Below are 20,283 nucleotides of genomic sequence, written 5' to 3' on the forward strand. Positions count from 1 at the left end.
GAAATACCACATGTTCTCACTTATTGGTGGGAGCTAAAAATAAATAAATTAATTCACTCACATACACACACACAGAAAGACCGGAGGGGGGAGAGGGGAAGAAGATATAACAACTACAATTCTTTGAAGTTGTTACAACAAGCAAACGGAAAGGTCATTCTTGGGTGGGAGGGGGGAGAGGAAGGAGGGAGGGAGGTTTCGGTGATGGGCCATAATAATCAACTACATTGTATATTGACAAAATAAAAATTAAAAAAAAAAAAAAGTTTGTGGAGGCCAGCTGCGAGGGAAAAAAACCAAAGTTCATGGAAAAATAGAAGTTAATACGAATCTTTCCATGAACTTTTTGAAGACCCCAAGTTGGAATCACTACTGTGGTTCAAATATCAGTTCTGCTATTTACTAAGCTGAATGAAATTAAGCAAGATACTTAATCATTCTGTAACTCAGTCTCCTCATCTGTACAACAGGAATGATCAATACAGGATAGTTATAATAATGAAGTGAGCAAATGGAAAAAATAGATATTTATCAAGGACTGAAGAAAAGTGAACACTACTAAGTAAATGTTTGCCACCACTGCATTATGAACTTTCTTATCAATCATCAATAGTTGTAATTGTTCTTTAAAGAAAATCAAACACTTGAGGACAAGGATTGTTTTCTTCCTGTACCAAAACATACAAAGTACCTCTAAGCAATTTACCGTGATGTTTTATGGTAATTTACACAACAAGCTTTTTTTGAAAACCTACTCTTTATCTGTACCTTATGCACATGTATCTAATTAGCTGCTCTATCCTGGAGATTCTATGCTGTTGTACACTCTCACACAGAGGCAGAAGGATACAGCAGGAGAATGTGCTATGGTGGAACAAGCACAGGCTTTGGGTGTGGTCAAAAGACCAGTTAGCTTATGCCTTGGCTGTTTGACTTTGGGCAAATTACTAACTTATCCAAGCCTCAGTTTTCTTAAGGTTAAAAAGATACATATCCAAAACATACTGCTTAGCACAAGTACATAATTACTAGTTGCAGGTTTTTTCCTCTTCCTTTGCCATTTCTATTATCATCTCATACTTCTCACTTGTGTTACGGCTTTGAACTGGTCATTCTACTCCAATACATTCTACAAACTGACAGATTAATGTTTTTATTTTACAAGTCTTATTATGTTATTTCTCTGCTCAATGCCTTTAATGACTTTGCTCCTTATGCTTGCCAACTGAAGTTTAAACTTCTAAGCATTCAAAAGTCTCCGTGTTCTTACTCACTCTATGTTTATAATCTTTACTTTACTAGTCTCCTTCACAAATACAATGCTCTAATCCACTGGTTATCAAACCTGGCTGCACATCAGAAACATCTAGGGAAAATTTTAAACTATATGCTTAAGCCCTGCCACCTACAGATTCTAACTTAATTGTTCTCAGCTGGGGTCTGAGCATTCATATATTCTTAAGTTCCCCAAGTGATGATGTGTAGTCACGGTTAGGAACCACTGCTCTATTTAGACAGCTCTGCCTCCCTCCTCCAAATGTCCACCTGCTCATTCCAACTGGCCCCATTAAAATGTTAACTCCTACTTAAAGTCTCTCCACTTATCCCAACATAAACATAGTAAGAAAAGTTTTCTCCTTCCTCTGAACATCTATGGTACTTTATTTCAACGTGCTTCATTGTATTCTGCATCATAGTTGTCTGTGCACATGTTCTGTTTCCCTAAACTAGGCACATAATCTTTTGAGGGAAAAATGAGTTCTTCCTATGGGCCAGTGTAGGCATTTTAGAAATCATCTTTAAAACAACCCTTACAGGTTGAATATCCCTTATCCAAAATGCTAGGGACCAGAAGTGTTTCACATTTCAGATTTTTTTGGATTTTGAAATATTTTTATTATACTTACCAGTTCTGCATTCCTAATCCAAAAATCTAAAATCTGAAATGCTCCAATGAGCATTTCCTTTGAGCACCATGTCAGTACTCAAAAAGTTTCAGATTTTGGAGCATTCTGGATTTTGAATTTTTGGATTACGGATATTCAACATGTACTTCCATATTTTATAAAGAAAGAAAATGAAGTCAAGAGAAGAAAAGTACCTTGCCTAAGCATTTTAAAACTCATGACTATCTAATTATAATTTTTCTCTATGTATTATATACCTGCTATCATATTGTCAAAGCAGGAAATAAATCCAATAAATGTTGAATGAATGTATGAATTTTTACTTTAAATTTGGTGACGATTTAACTTCAAGATTGAGGAAAAATGCAAGAAATATACCCTGCTTATTTTACTTTTCTAATACACATATTTCAAAGTCACTGCTTAGTTTTGACTTTTAAACTACACTTAAAAAATATTCACAGTAAGATGATAGCCTTGAAAGGAAATATTTCAAGAAATAGAAAAGGATGAATTTATATATACCAAGAACCAAAACTTAGATAATTGACTAACATGTTCTGTAAAGGAAGTAACAACTTCATGCCAAGAAGAAGAGCCTATGGAGCCTATGGGAGGTAGAGTGAAGAAAAGGCCTAGGGAGATAGAAAAAGTATTCTGGTTTTGGGAGTAGGATGGACTTGAGAGAATCTGCAGAATGTGTGGAAACATGCACTGGGATCACTAGTAGCTAGTTCTTAAATTTCTTAAACAGTAAAATGAAGGGTTGGATTATGCTATGGTGCTTTTTTATTCCAAAGTTCCATAATTCTTACTGATTTTTTTCCTTAATATTATATCCTTTTATGTTTCTGTTAATTAACTACACATATTCCTAAAATTTAAAAAAAATTTGAATTTAAGACAAAGAATCATTTAAATGGGAGCAAAAAGTGTTAACTAATATTTTATCAATCATAATATTTGCTCTGTCATTTGATGACAGTTTTATATAATTATAAATTAGAAGAAATTATAGAAGAAACACACTTGCCTTTGAACTGTAGAAACTATGGAGCTTCATGACTTAGAATACATACTTCAGTAAGGAGTACATAATAATTATTCAGTGTAAGTTGAACAAGTAAATAAATGAATTTAGACTGACCCAGAATAAACTAAAGGGAATTTTATGCAGAGTTATATATCAGCTCTCCTTAACTCAATGAACTGGCCAAAATGTGTTTTACTTCAATGTCCCTGGCAACATATGAAGCTATAAGAAAGAAATAATTGAGACTAGAAATGGAAATGGTAGTTAAATGTTGGTAGTTTAAAAGTCTCAGATGTCATTAAATTTGCCCAGTATTTTAAAGAGAATTAAAAGTAACATAGGAACACCACTAGACCCTCCAAGCAAATATTTCACATCACAATACTTTGTAATTCTCCTCAACTTCAAGCAAAGAATGAAACAGTGTCTCTGGATAAATACGTACAGTCACGCACTACACAAAAACATTTCAGTCAACAATTGACTGTATATATGACAGTGATCCCATAAGATTATAATGGTTATACCATATAGCTTAGGTGTGTACTAGGCTATACCATCTAGGTTTGCATAAGGACACTCTATGATGTTCACAAAATGACAAAATCACCTAATGACACTATGACGTTCACAAAATGACAAAATTGCATTTCTCAAACGTATCCCTATCGTCAAGTGCTGCATGACTGTACTATGTTCATATATGTTAAGAGATCTATTTATAGGTTGCGTTTAGGTTACCCTAAATGCTCTGGACTAGAAATGTTTAGAATGTTAGGAATATATGCAGAATACATATCAGTTGGGCATCTCTAATCTGAAAGTCTGAAATCTGAAATGCTCCAGTGACCATTTACTTTGAGCATCATGATGGCACTCAAAAATGTTTGAGGAATGGAGTATTTGGGATTTTCGGGTAAGGGATGCTCAACCTGCATTACTTTTTCTAATAAGTTAGTCCTACAATCCCAATATCAGGCTTAAGAAGTTATGTAACTTGACTCAAGTTACACAATTGGGATTTAAACCCAAGATTGCCTGGTTCTAAAATCTATGCTCTTAATGCTATGGTACCTTGGAAACTGTAAAAGATCCTTCTGTTAGAAAACACTTATTTTAACCTCTAAGTAATGTAAAGCCTTTAAAGAGATGAATATCAATCATATTTTACTGAAATATTAATCATAAAAGAGATAAACACAATAAAGAATATACTTACTCATTCCTGAACATTCTCTGTCACCATCCCATACATTAGAAACAGCATGTCCCGTCAGTAAGAGGTTAATTAAACTTTGGCTATTAATAAAAGTTAAAAAGTGATTAAAATATGAATAAAACTACCTTTCAAATAAAGCAATTCCAATGGTAATGACTTTCTACATTAACTTATGTTGTTTAAGAAACAAAGTTAAGGAAAACCATACATTTTCCATTTTATATATATATATATATATATATATTTTTTTTTTGTCCTTTTTGAGACCAGCCGCACCACGCTCAGCCAGTGAGCGCTGTGGTGCACCGGTCATCCCTATATAGGATCCGAACCTGCGGCTGCTGCGCTCCCAGGACCGCACTCTCCCAAGTGTGCCGTGGGCTCGGCCCCCATTTTATATTTTCCACCTTGCTAAATGTATCACTAAATGACTAAATGTATCACCACAATGGTATCTACTGTTCTATATATTCATAAAAATTTAACAACCTTATCCATGATATCATATTTAAATAATTTTTAAGTGATAGACTAATAATTTACTTAATATTTACAATCATCTTTAAAATACATATATAATTATCAATAATACATATTTTGTCTTTGATGGTACTTAGACCAATAATTTACTTAATTATAATCATCTTCAAGATACATATTATTAGTGATGTATATTTTGTCTTTAACAGAAGATAATTTTAACCCCTGAGGCAGAAAGGTCTAAAAAGGACTCATATAGTAGAATGGGTTAACTATCACTGTTTTAGTGATTTTGGTAACAAGTTATAAAGTAGGAAAGCATTTATAAGCAAATAAGGATATATTTATTTCTAAGTAAAAAGGAGTAAATTTCATAAGTGAAACAAAGCAGAATTTGTTAAAATACCTCCCCATTGTTACCTTAAAACAAAATATTTGCTACAATAAATGTGATACATGCATAAATCTAAACTGGATGTTGACATTTAAACATAAAGAAGCAATGCACAAAGAACAAAATTGGTCAAATCCATACACTTTATGTTGTCAACACAACTGACAAAATTATTTGAGTCAGTCACATTTCATCTCATGTTTTAGTATTCCTAAAAACTAAAGACCACATAAGGACATAATAGATTTTAGTTAATTACCTGCCATGTCCATATACAGGATCTATCAAAGGTTCGCTTGCATCTTCAATTTCATTTTTTATGTTTTCAATGCCCTAAAGAAACCAAAAATTCACTGGCTTATTTTAAAAACTAAAGAAAAATCAGGGTAGTTTAAAAACTGATCAATTTGTACTAAAAACTAGTAAAATACAATTAATGAAGTAACTTTTCTTCTAAAGAGTTACCCAGATTTGAACTGGGCATGCATTTGAGATGATAATTGTGAGTAGTAGTTCTTTAAAGAATATCTTTTATTTTCTATAATGGGCTCTATGTAAAGAACACTAATTGAGTTGTAAGTTATATGATCAAATGTTGGTTTAAGGGGTAGAGAGAGACAATATTTCAATTTCAAGAAAAGGAGGGAGAAAATTATTTAATACAAATTTAATATTCATTTAACTCTAGGTTAAAATCAAATTAAGACCTAATATATCTGCTAAGGCAACTGATTTTTTTTTAGGTCATTTAAAAGCTTATTGGTTCTAAATACATACACACATGGGTTCTGACTGAGACATAAATTTAAATACAAAAAAGGTATAACTATACATAAGAAAATGTAAGGTTTGCTTCTGATTGTGCTGTCTCACAAACATTAGTAATTCAAATGTGTACTGACAAAATAAAATGTAAATTAGTAGGGCAGAAAGCTTCTTATTTCCTCAAAAACCAATTTCCTGATACTTTTTAATCTCCCCAAAAGGCACTCAAATTCCAAAAGTTCCAGATACTTGATAAATACAAGACAACCTTGCATTAGGTATTTTAACTTCATCAATTCCAAAATGACAAAGATTCATTTTGTCATTCATTGTGCTATTCATAACTTTAACCATTGGTTCTTTCACATTATTAGCCATTTCTAAGGATTAACCAGATGATTAATCAACAATCGAAATATTTAATGAGTGCCTAAATACTGAAGAGGGAAACAAGTATGAGATCTTGCGCTTGCCATCCTCGTAACAAACATATGAAGCAGGCTATGATAAAATCAAAAAGAATAATATGAACAAATGACACAATCACTGGGGAGGAAGGATATATTTCAAAAACCAGCTCAAGGAAGAATAACTAGTATGATGATTTATTGGCTGTAAAACACAAGAGGCAGAGGAGGTATCAAAAGCTTTGCTTATAAAAAACTGGGAGAATAACGGACAGTCAAGAAGAGTTCATAAGAAACCAGTCATTTTTATTTGGGGGGAGGTGCGTGGCTGGCCAGTACAGTGATCCTAACCCTTGACCTCAGTGTTATAACACTGTGCTCTAACCAACTGAGCTAATTGGTCAGCTCTGAAACCAGTCATTTTAGATACCACCGTCACTGCTATTCCCAACAAAGAACAGGTACCTTTGGTTCTTTCTCTTATTTATTTATATTTATATTTCTTATTATTTACATTTCTAAACATGCTCCTTTTCTTTTCCATTCCATGGTCACTGCCCTGGTTTAGGCTTCACCTATTTCAATATGCACTTCTCCAGTCTCCTGACTCTAGTCTTATACTCAATACACTGACTCCCTCCAACACAACTCTTACCCCAAGTTAAGGAATCCTTTATCAACAAAAATATCTCATCACTCCCCTGTTCAAAATTTTTGTGGTGTTCCAATTTTGAGCAAATGAAATCTAAAGCATTTTTTGCAAAGTATGCAAAGGCCTTCATATTCTGAGCCTTCTTTACATAGTGCCCCATCTCATCTTCCACAATTGCCCCTCTTGTGTAGTATGCTGCAGTAATGTTGATCTGCAAATGTTCTGCAAACTGTGTTATACCTCCAATTTTTTATGCCTTTACATTGGCTCTTCCCACTGCTTGGAAAATTTTCCCACAGCTCTTCCATATAAAAAACTTTTACTCATCCATCAAGTCTTTACAGCTATCAAATGGTCCCTATGATATAAAGTCTACCCTTGACTTCACCTGATAAAGTGGCATGCCTTCTATTTTCCCACCATGCTTTATACTGCAAAAACTAAAACACCAAATACACTGCCATATGAAAGTAATAATTAACATGTTCTTTTATTTTATTTTTTTTTACGATACTGAATAGAAACCATTTTTAAAATGTACACCATATTATAAGCATAGTCTCTGGCAGACCATCACTAGTCAGTAAACATTTATCAAATGAAAGAAGTTCGATTTCAGACATAGTAAATATAGTAGGATACTCAAATGAGACTAACTGGCTTCCAGAGATACAAGATTGGTATTTGGGAAAAAAGGGTAAAAGATGTATAAATTGACATTAGCCACATAAAGGTAAGCTGAGAGAATGAAATATCCATAAAAGAAAAAGCCTGTGTGACCCAGGGATGAAATTTCTGGAATATAAAAATTTAGAAGGGGAGAGAAAAGTATAGAAACAGGTAAAGAATGAAATGAAGATATTAAAGGAAACAAAACAAAAAAAGAATCATGAGACATTATATAAAGAAAACTAGCACGGTGATTTATTAGATAAGTCAGAAAAGTGACTGGGAGAGTGGGGGTTCAGAAAGAGCTTCAAGAACAGATTAAGGGATCAAGTATAAGACGATGCCAAAAATCCAAGAAAATAAAATTCATAACTGACAGCATTTCATAATTAGAACATTATCGATAACCTCTGTAGTCCAGAAGAGCAGAATAAAAGTAAGTTTAAACTGGCTAAATAACCAATGAGTGGTGAGGAAACAGAAGTTAATTCCTTATTATCAGCACAAGATATTTAATTCTGAGATTTCGAAACAGCATGAGGGATACCATTACTCATCATAGCAGGAAAAAACAGAACTACACTAAATTAATAAAAAGCAGAAGCAGCATCTTCTTAAACGAACCTTTGTTAGTAACACGGAATAGAGAAAAAGCAATACTCCAAATTTGTTTCCCCACACTGAATACTGCGCCAAGACAGCATCTTTTAATTCTGATAAACTTCTGAAAGATCTTTTTCTGGGGGAAAAAAGAATTAAGTATTAGTATCATGATGAGATTGACTACATTCATAAATGGGAAAAATTTTTAATTGTCTTATACATTATAACACACACATACAAACAGGAGATTTTTTGTACGTGTCTCATATTTAATGGCTAAATACATATTTAGCCATTAAAAGCAAAACTATTGCGACTACTATCACTATATATAATATATACCATTAAGATAAAGTGCCCATTTCACAGGGAACCTCTTCATCTCTTAGGTGAACTGTCTGGCAGCAATAAATTCTTCAATAATATATAATTATTATTAATAGAGTTACTAATAGAGTAGCCCTCTTCAAAGAAGTGTTTAATAACAAGGAAAACTTTATTTTTAAAAGCCTGAAAATTATTTGACAAATATATGAATGCTAAAGATAAGGTATACATTTGTGGCTTCTTTTAAAAGAAATTAATGTTAAATTTCAAACCAAATGTCTATCAACATAGCCATCCTTACCTTTTATTTTGTAATAAAACATTTAAACACTCTAATGAAAATATGGGCCATTTTAACAAGAATTGTAGAAAGCTTATTTTGGCAAATAAGAAATAACTTTAGTATTTTCCCCATCAACAACCTTTATATTCACTCAAGAAAGAAAAATAGTCTAAAATGATGTTTTTCATTGTAACAATGACAAAACTTTTAATGTCTTTTAAAAAGTGTATTTGGATAGTTAATTTAGGACTCAGAACAGTTTAAGTATATATTTATAAATTATTCTTCCTTTTAAATTTTGAAAGCAAATTAATCTTCAGCTAATGGATTTAAAATTCTTTTTTAAGTAGTGCAGTACTATATAAATTTAAGAACCTTTCCACAGTATGAACAGACTTAAAATGGCAATGTGTCCACAAGGTAAATATTTTAAATGTTCCAATGTTACTTACTGAATTAATGCATGAAATCGCTCAAAGCCAAGCTCTTCGACAGCCAAGGCAGCTATACATAAAAGACACTTTTCAGCACTACACATGGCAAATAAATGACACAAGATACACACAGCAGGCTGTAAATACTTTCAAGCAATCAAAACTTTCCCTATTTCCTCACTCCCTTAAAATTGTTTGTTTTCAACTTTACTAAAACATGAACTTATATTTCAACATCTTAGTTACCATGATTATAACTAAAATGGATATAATACTGAGAACGTAGAAGGTTGATCAAACATTTCTTTTAAATTCAGTTATGCTAGGATACTTTAAAAAATATGAGAAATTATTGACAATCAGTGCTTCACACATCACTGTAATGTGTCCTGCACTTTTAAATAATCTCTCAGTTTATAGATCCAAGTAAAATCATCATAGCTAGTCTCCGTCCTTTATAATACAAAATCTTTTGGTTTAATGCTTAATTATTAAACAAATATGTATAAAAGGCATAGCACTTTGAAACTACAAAGGTTCAACAACTTTAAGTTTGCTTCCTCATTTATCTGTATAACTGTTAAAAAGTTTTCAGTAACTTATTTAGATTATGTTTATTAATACAGTACAAGCATAAATTTTAAAAACCCAAAGGAAATCAAAGCAAGCATTTCAATCAAAGGTAATGTTTACTGAGCACTTTTCTAAGTGCCAGGCTCTTTCCTAAGTGCTCTGTAGACCTCAACCTCATTCGATCCTCAGAACAACCCTCTTATCTCCATTTTACAGAAGAGGAACCTGAGGCACAGAGAAGAATCCAAATAAGAGCACACGGCAATAAACGACAGAGCTGACACTTTAAGCAAGATAGTCTTGGCTCCAGGAAGATAAAGTCTTTAAAGAAATCACAAACGAATCAAAAGGTCTACTTTAATTCGTCACAATGAGCAATTTCACATATATTTTATAAAGCAAATCTTATTACTTTCAAACATAAATTCTCACTAGTGAGTTAAGGAAATTGATTCATTATGAATTCAAAATCTTAAAAATTTACAGTATAAAATGTCACATTATGCTACCTTTTCAAAGCCTAGTTTCAATTTTCAAATGTTTCAAATTACTTTTTAAGATCTTTAGAAGTTCAAATGAATTAATTTAAATAAATTTTTGTTTTTTGTGGGAAACAAACTGAAATTGAACCTGAGTATTCACTACTGCGTGAACAAGTGTGCACTACCAACAAGCCAAAACTATACACACCACATAAGCCAATGAAATTAATGTTTGTACAGAGTGAAATATTAACAAGAGGGAAAAATATTTTACATTTAAAATTTCAGGATAAAATAAAAATTCCACCTAATCTTCACCAAATTGTACTAACTGCTCTGCAGTGCTTGATTATCCCAATAATTTTAGCGGGTATACTATAAAAGTAGACATAAAGATAGTAATTTAAAGAAAAGAGGCAAGCAAAATAAACAGCTTATAGCAGGCAGGGACGGTGGATAATATAAAACACAAGAAAAAGAACATAGCTGGGAATAAAGGAAGGAACAGGTGAGAGATTGTTATATGGAATAAAAGTTTTAATAAAAGTTCAGTTCATTTATCAATATCTAAGGTAAATTCTCAAATTTTCAGTTAGAAAGTTTCAAATGTACACAATATTTTAAAAAATTAAGTATAGTTTTCTTTCATGTCAACTTTTAAAATTAGGCACCAAAAAAACCTGAAAAATTACTAAAATATGTTTTTTGGGGAGCATTCAATATAATATACCCATCTAAATTAGTTACTGAGGTACCAAACTTAATGCACTACGAGGCCATTTAACCTAAAGCAACTTAACCTATCAGTATAGGAATATACAGCATATTCCACAGTAAGCACATAGAGAGATATTATTTTCTCACATATTAATATATAGAGCGGCTTTTAGCACATATTCTTTAAAACACCTTTTAAATAGTTTGACTATTCCTCTCTCAAAATTTTAACATCCGAAATAAAACTATAAACATGCTTAAATGCAACCCAGTAAAACCTGGAAAATATTTTAGAACCAATCTTAATGACATTTTTTACTATCATCCATGTGAGTATTTTCCATTTGTCTTCAAGTGTCATTATCAACTCTAAAAATGTTAAATTCTTTTTCAGATGCTATGTTTGAAAGGCCTGAAAAGAAAATGTTATTCAACTGTTTAAATTTTAAAAATTATTTCTTGCAAATGTACTACTATTAGAATATGCCAAGCTTAAGGCATTTTAATCACAGAGATAGGTGAGAGAAGACACTGACAACACAGGGATATTTCAGTCCAGGGAGACAACAGCCTTATCAATAATTCCATTTGTAAAGCAAGATGTATACCACAGCAATTGAAATTTACTTTCTAGAAATCAGGTATCTAATTTCTTTAAAGACAATTTCAGTAGACATAATAGTTAGGGGAATTCATTGTAGGTGGAATAAGTCACTTACTTATTATAAGCACTTGAGACTACCAATCATCAAAATCACCTACTGGACAGATTATTCCCAAAAAGCAAATCAGAAAACCAACTTTTCTATATAGCTTCCATACCACCAGAAGTCTCCATTTTACTAGTTCACTCTGGAAGTTTTTACGTCAATTACATAAGAATTTTCAAAGGTTAAAGACTACAGAATTTTCTTTATGAATTTTTAGGAATAATGAGAAGAGTTGTTATTTAATTTATTTTAAAGAGAAAAATCTTCAATCAAGATATGAAAACCTTAAGGCATAATTAAACTATCTTAAAATAAGCCATATATATATATTAAACTTTCCAAAAAAGTTTGGGAGAAAAATGTATAGCATGTAATGAAGAAAAATGTTACTATCTTTGCTCTAAGAAAAGATATTTTAGAAATTTTCTGATATCAAAAAATTCCTTTTTTTCCAATACCAAAGAAAAACAATAAGGCATTTGAAACTAACATATAAATAGGTTCTTTAAACTTTCTAAATAAGAGTTCTAAAGCTCAAAAGACATTGCTATCAAGTAGAAGATAACTAGAACTTCTTTCTAAAAAGGTTATTTTAGAGAAGCATTTCCTTTTTTTTGTTTTTGCTGAGATATTCCAGTAATTAAAATAATTAAAAGGGAAGTGAAAAATACTAAGGCTCATTATTAAGGCTTAAGCTAGAAAGAAAAACTATGTTACAAAAATTAAAAATAGTTTCTCTTCAAAATTTTCAATAGCTTTATTAAAACAAAGGCATAAGAAATAACTTCAGGAAATAAAAATGTATCTTACTAGAATGTTCCACTTGGCAACTAGACTCTGCAGGACTCCCAGAAATACTAGCAGTTTCCTCAGTTGTCTTTCCTCTTAACCATGAAACCAAGCAGTATGATCCAGAGTTGTCACAAGCACTTTCTAAAATATCACATAAGGTATGACAAAGGAGTTCCTTCTGCTCTTCCTCTAAAAACAATCAAAGTATAAGTTATAATGGTTTTCTCTGAAAAAAAAAATCTGTCATGAATAGCAATATTAAGAGTATGAATTTAATGATGAAAATCAAGCATTTTAAGAATGGGGAAAAATCCATAAGCAATAGATTTTAAGTTATATTTTAGAAAAACAATGTGCTTGAGAGATAAAAGATCACTTTAAATACTGCCATCAATCAGAAAAAGAAACCTGAAAAATGTAGAATCAAACATTATGAGGAAGAATATGCTACTTGGAATAATCTGATACTGATTATCTCTTTCTTAAATTGCCAACGTAACATCATCCATGTTCAAGACATGAGGTTGCCATTACTGCAGAACCAAGCACAATGTACAGGTCTGTTGAGACCTTTATTTTTTCCCTCCACTTCTGTATTAGTCTAATGTCTTTGATCATTCTGTCCCACAAAAATAAGAACAATGAGATAACATACCATTGTCACATATAATACCACAATCTATTACATTAGCAGAGGCCATAGTGGTTATGCTGCATAATACAGAAGCTACTGATACTGTATTGCAGTGATTAGAGCATTAGAATTTTATTTTAAAAAACAGCAAAAATATTCATACCATTTCTCCTGAACCTTGCCACCCTCCCCTTTTCAAGCAGTATTACTCTCCAGAAGTAGTACCACATTAAGAAACTTTCAAAAAAAGGGGAGAAGAGGTGTACATATTCTGTATAAAATTTTATGAGATAAGGAGGTTTCTGTCTCTCCTAATGGATTAAAAGTTCCTTAAAGGCAGGAACTGTGTCATTCACTTTATAACCAGCACAGCATTTATGATATTTCTATACGAAATTTATGACAATGCTTTACAATTTTTTTATCAAAGTGATATTCTGTGCAAGAAATATTATAACTTTATTAATAAAAAGTTCATGTTAATAATATCTCTTGAATAGTTTCTTCTCTACAAAAACTTATTTTGCATTTCAGCTATTATTCAATAAAAAATATATGACAGTGATACGTTAACTCTTACATTCAAAATCATTAGCAGATTCTATAGCCATGGTTTGGAATGGAAGCTTTTATACTCTTATAGACAAAACTGGGATTATAATATATCCTACCTTCATCCAGAAATTATTATGAGGTTCATAGGAAATTGTGTAAGTAAAGGAAAGATCTTTGTAAACTGTCAAGTGCAATGCAAATATTTATTATCAGGTAGCACTATAAAACTCTTTGATTTAATCATGTTGCAGAAGCTATGATATACTTCATTTGCAATTCAGAATTATCTGTTGTATTTGCACTGTGTAAGGCATTATACTAAAAGATGTAGGAACACAAAGATAATTTCAAGTTCTTGCTCAGAGCTAAATAAAACAAAAAAACATAAATGACTATGGTATGCTATCATTTAATAGTTCTGGGAAATGCTCCATATTTTAGAAAGAGGCCAAAGGTTTTTCCTTTAATTGTATTATCTTGTCCTGTATCTCTTATTTAGGAAAACCAAATTTGAAAATATACATTTTAAAAATCGGAGTTACTGTTCCTGAAACTGTTTGGAACATTTTAAAAATAAACCTCCTCAGAAAAAAATATCCCATTGATAGTTTACTTTTTAGGATAGAAAATTTTAATCAAACTATTGACAATGAATGCTGCACAGATCATCTTTAAAACAAAGGATGAAGTAAAAGTTCTAAAAGACAGCTATCATACCTGTACAATCCCGCCAAGAAGACTTCTCGGAAGAAAACAGGAGCTTCTTCAAAAGGAATGCCTTTATAAAATTAAACCAATAATTAGTAGAATGCATTATAAACATATACTTTTATTTTAAAATGAGAAAAACTAATTTGTACCTCTTGAATAGTTCTATAACATTTCAAGTGGATTTCCTTCACATTTGACGGAAACTGTGCATAGTTATTTACTCAGAATATACTAACATAAACTTGATTCTACAACCATAAAATTATTCTTCCTTAAAGCATATTTTCTGACAAGTAGAACTGATGCAAATAATAGACACATAATTGAAAATCACAGAAACTTACTGTTCTATTCACAAAATGAAGGCCCTATAGAACAGGAATATGTCTATATTTCTCTTAGATTCCTTGGAGTAAATGAAATCTAAATACAAAAGCGGTTCTGCTCCATTAGCTCTGATCTGTGACACAGAATCCCTCTTTAGAGACATCCTGGTTTAGCTCAAAAAGGTATAAAATTCAAAAGAAACAAAAAACTGACTTCTAACCTTTCCCTTAAGGGAGTCAACTATGTTACATTCATTATTTGATAGAAAGCATTTCAGTGTAGTGCTTCCTTTTCCAAACGTAGGTAAGGGTGTTTGTATCCTAACCACCTGCCTTGTTTAAAATGTAGATTCTTGGGCTCCACATATTGAATCTGAATCTCTAGAGGGTGGAACCAAAAAAAACAGGTTCACGTGATGATTCTTACTCACATGTGTTTGAAAGCATTAGTGCACAGTTTAAGAGGACTGCTTTCAGTCAGACAGACCTAGGTTTGAATCCTGGTTCCATTACTTTATTAACTAAAAATAATAATGGTAGAAACTTTAAAAGGTTGCAGCGAGGATTATATGAGAAAAATTTACGTAATGCACTTAGCACAGTACCTAGTACCTAATAAGCAATCGATTCTTGTTAAGAAGAAACTAAATATTCTATTGTATTCACATGGAACGAAATCCACAAATTCTACCATCAAGTGCTTCTGACTTTTCCCCCAAACCACCACCATTAAATGTAGTATAACTACATTATAAAACTTTGGAAGCAAGGTGGGGATATCCATTATTTCACTACTAATACAAACATAGTTAGCATTTTTATATACTTCCTTCTAGTCCTTTTTTCATAACTTTTTAATTTTATTACAAGTGAGAACTATAATGGGTATATGCTGTTCTCCATTTTTCCACAGGAGTCATTACTTAATTAATTAATTCATAATCACTACTTGTTTTATCAAGTTATTATCAAAATTTATTTAACTATTATTTCATGTTTAAATTACATTATTGTACATTAGGTCGTTTGCAAATTTTTTCTGCTACTATAAATATATGAACTTCTTGAATACAACTTTTTCTATATTAAGCCTTATTTCCTTAATAATTCTTATTAAGACTCAGAGAAGTACAACTATTGCATCAAAGAATCTGCAATATTATGGTTCTATTATAACGTAAAATTCCAAAAATCAAAGTACAAATTTGTCCTATATAATTATAGCAGTGTACGAATGTGTCAGCATCATCCCTCCCTTACATGCTCTGGCCATTATAATTTTATATTTAAAGATCAGAACAAGTAGGAAATAGAATCTAGTTACAGTTTTATTTTTACTTTCTTGGATTCCTAGTGAGGTTGAACAACTTGATTCTTTTGTTGTACAGCATCATTCCACCTGTTATTACTGCATAATTATGTCCATGTCACCACTATGGTCTTCATGTTTTTCTAATCAATTTGTACAAGTTCTGTGTATATCAAAGACAATATCCCTTTATTGCAAATATTTCCTGCAAATATTTTCTGAGTGTGGAAGCCATTCTTTCTCTTAGAGTGTTAATAATACATTAATTTTTAGTTGTCCTATGGTTAAATATTATTCCAAGAATAATGGTATATGATATAAGATGATATAAACTCATTTTTTTCCTCAAATTGCCAACCAATGCCAATGGCATCTATGAAACTTCATTTTATTTCACCATTGACCCTAGTTATTTCTTTATCAGGGTATATGATAAATTCTTGTAAATTGTTACATGTAATTAGTTCTATGACTATATTATCTATTTGATTCCATTATTATGCTTATTCTTCTAGCAATAGCATCATGTTCTAATTTTTATAGTTTAAAAAAGTTTTAGTATCTGGACTTGCTCATTTCCCTCATTGCTCTTAATGATTTAAATTTCAGTTTTAAACTGAAATGTTGGGCCGAGCTCCCGCCGCGGGTTCAGACCCTGTATAGGGATGACCAGTGCGCTCACAGCGCTCACTGGCTGAGCGCGGTGCGGCCGGTCTCAAAAAGGACAAAAAAACCCACCTGAAATGTTAATATAAATAAAATTATTTTATTGACTGAAAAGATTTATGTGACTATAACTAAATTACTAGGATAGGTTCAGGATTTTGAATATTATCCATTATTTGATTTTATTTTTTGTGACAGCTGGCCCCTACAGGGATAAAATGCTGGACCTTGGTGTTATCAGCACCATGCTCTAACCAGCTAAGCTAACCAGTCGGACCTTTTTACCTAGCAACCCATTTGCAAAAATAACTACCATTTTTGAAATACACTAAATTTTATGAAACAGGAAATTCTTATGATATACCTTGCATTTAACTATACACGAAGACTTTCAATAAAAACACTAGAGGTTCTATTACTAACCAAGAGGGGCAATATTTATATAATCTAATTCATATATGGACAGGACAAAGAATCTTTGAATTCAGGTAATATTCCCACTAGCAATCAAACTTTGCCTCAGTTATTCAGTTAAATTTCGTTCTTTATATTCAGGAACTCCAAGGCAAGGTTCAGACGTTCAAATTTTTCTTAATATTTTAAATAATTCTACTAATACAAAAAAATCAACTTTACTCTTTAAAGAAAAAGGCTAATAACTTATAAAAGATATATTTTGGAATCAACCATGAATGGATTTTTTTTTTTTCTTTAGGGAAATACATTTTAAATTTGAATAATATAAGTGTATGGAGCATAAGGTTTGAGAGACAAATTTACTTTGCAGCTAACAGTTTAGGAATGCATTCTTTATGCCCAATGAATCATAAATACCACATTAAATATGTACTTTCAAATGTGATGATTAAAACATAAACAATAAGTTATAGCTTTTATAACAGTTCTGAAGTTATACTGCTGTTCACGGACATTATAAGTATTACAATAAACTGAAAATGCAACTCTTGGTTTTGACAACAGCAAATCAGCCTTTGAAATTCAAACAATGTAACACATCAAGATTCAAAATCAAATAAAACCATCTAGATAAATCTGATTTTTTGTGCAAAAATAAAAAAAAAAAACTTTTTTTATTTTTAAAATTCTGTTTGAAATCAGTTGCTCATTTTACTTGGAAAGGCCAAAGCTATAGCCTAAAATACTATATACTTATTCTAAAAATTTAGAAAGTTTTAGGCCATGAAAATATTAACTCATCTTCAACTTTTTAGGAAAATCATTTTTATAGACAGAGCAAATGAAAACAGACAATTACTATGATTGTATGTATCTAGAATATAAAATGTTATCATTCAATAGAATCTTTGTATTACATAAGATGTAAAAGTCAGTAATTCCTAAATTTCTGAAAGTCAGGAAACACCTATTATTTTTCCTTGGAAACAAAGACAGTCAAAACACTACTGTTGTACATCTCACCCATATTCTGAATTCATTTTTGTTTTGGATATTTATAGCAATTTACATAAGCAAAAGAGTTAACTGATCATGTCTCATATTATATAGAGCACAAACATTAGAAAACAAAAACTATGAAATGTTTGAACACGTTCCTCTATGGAGTTGGTAAAGTAGTCTATGTTACCTGAACAGGTGCAATAACAGCACAGGGGCCACCTTCAAACTGTTCTAATGCAGATCCCTCTGATTCACTAAACACAAACCCTAAAAATGAAAGCAAGTAGCAACGATTAAAAATATAATTCAATTAGCAGCTAAAAGAATTTCTCATGCACTTTACTTTGGGAAAGACCACTTATCTCAGCAGCAAAATATCCAAAAGTCGTCAAGTGCAGTGGTTCTTAAAGTTTTGAAAAAAGCATCCTTTTGAAAAGAGCTATGGAACCTATGCTCCCCCTCCCAAATGCACATAAGTGCACACATTGATCCACAGACACAATTTTGCAACCCAGGGACCCCTCTGGGGGGATAAAGTATGGACTTTAGTAGAAGGACTCTAAATCGGATTTTAAATAATTCAGTTTGCTCTAAGGAAGGCTAGTTTACTGAATTCAAACAGAATTTTTAGGACTTTTTCCATATAGTACCCTTTTTATCATTTCAATCTTTAAGTCATGTTCTATAAACTAGAAATTAAATGGCGTCACAGAAGCAAACGTGCTTTGGCTTCATCCTAATTTAAATACTACCTAACGCATTAACTGATAGCAGCTAGTGGAAGTATTTAAGAGGGCCCTTGACTAGAAGTCAGGAGAATCCAGTTACTATCTTGACAACCTGGGGTAAATCATTTCACTTCCCTAGGCCTCTGTGTTCTTCTAGTTAAAATGATCATTTCCACTTCCAACATGCTAGGAATCTGTAAAATCTCATTAACGATTACAATTCAGTCATTCAGCCACCAAACATTTAATGAACATCAGATATTAAACCAATCATCCAGGATATATGCATGAATGACACAGTCCCTAGTCTGGAGGAGCCAACAGCCCAGGTGAAGACAGACATACAAACAGACAAGTACTGAAATAAAGGAATAAATTAATGTTGTTAACAGAAGACTGAAGAGAGTGCTGTGGATACAGAAAGGTATGGCTTACTCTGCCTGAGTCAACCCGTAACAGATGACTTTGAGGCTGATCTTGAATAGGAACTTACCAGAGAGGCTGTGTTGGTGCATACAATTCAGGCAAAGAAAATATCTTTACCAAAGGAAAATGGGTTTATGAGTCAGTGGGAAATTTAATGCAGCTAAAGGGGAGTAGAGGATAGAATGGGAAAGATGAAAGTGGGAGAAGGGAAGATGACAAGAGGTTAATACTGCAAAGGGCCAAATCATGACTCAACTAGCAAAGGTCCTTTAGTAAAGTGGTAAGTGATCAGACTGGGTTTTTTTCCCTCCTTTTTTAAAGGACCAGAATGGGAAAGAGGTTGTTTCAACAGCTCTATAGAGATGGTGCCAACCTAATAAAAGCAACATTAGTGAGGAGGTGAGAAACTATGTTCAACAGATATTTCTGAGGTAAAATCAAGACCCAATTAGTATGTGTAAGTGGGGCAAGGGCTTGGAACAAAAGAAATGAGATCTGCCTCTGAAGTTTCTAGTTTGAGACACTAGGTGATAGCAACTGAGACAAAAAATTCTCAAGGATCCCATTCCATCCCACCACCTCTTCTCTCTTTACCTTCAATCTCTCTCTTCCATTTAAACAACATGTAAACAGGTATCTCACACATCTCTTTTTTAAAAAAAAAAAAAAAAAAAAACACCTTAAGATTTCACCAAAAACTCCAACCAGCACTCCCACATTCTGGTCCTCCCAAAGACCACCTAGTCATCTATATGCACTTGTATGCACTGTTTTAATTTTCTTACCTCACAATTTTACTCAACCCATGATAATCTGGTTTTCGACTGTGACCACACCAAAATGATTCTCATCCAAGTTCATCAATGACCAGGACAGGCTATTTCTCAAGGCTTATCTTATTTAACCTCCAAGAAGATCACCTGAAGTGCTGACCGCAAACTTCTGAAAAACCTTTGTCCCTCAGCTTTTGGTCCCCTTTGTTCTGAGTTTTTCTTTTCTCTTTCTTCTCAGTCTTGTAGATAAACTTTGAAATGCTAATGTTTCCCAGGTCTTGGCTTTAGT

The 20,283-nt window shown here is 32.1% G+C and overlaps 1 protein-coding gene across 1 annotated transcript in view; it reads right to left on the bottom strand.

Annotated features, from left to right (window-relative positions):
* Positions 1-20,283, bottom strand: part of FAM188A (family with sequence similarity 188, member A) — an 88,475-nt gene that overhangs the window by 59,093 nt on the left and 9,099 nt on the right. Inside the window, exons 2-8 of the mRNA XM_008567532.1 lie at positions 18,255-18,334; positions 14,354-14,414; positions 12,466-12,636; positions 9,192-9,243; positions 8,151-8,265; positions 5,293-5,366; positions 4,160-4,239 (exon numbers count right to left, since the gene is read on the bottom strand). Coding sequence (XP_008565754.1) covers positions 4,160-4,239; positions 5,293-5,366; positions 8,151-8,265; positions 9,192-9,243; positions 12,466-12,636; positions 14,354-14,414; positions 18,255-18,334 — 633 coding nt within the window. The remainder of the gene's footprint in view (positions 1-4,159; positions 4,240-5,292; positions 5,367-8,150; positions 8,266-9,191; positions 9,244-12,465; positions 12,637-14,353; positions 14,415-18,254; positions 18,335-20,283) is intronic.

Source organism: Galeopterus variegatus, unplaced genomic scaffold (assembly GCF_000696425.1).
Source record: "Galeopterus variegatus unplaced genomic scaffold, G_variegatus-3.0.2 Scaffold326, whole genome shotgun sequence".
Classification (NCBI taxonomy): Eukaryota; Metazoa; Chordata; class Mammalia; order Dermoptera; family Cynocephalidae; genus Galeopterus; species Galeopterus variegatus.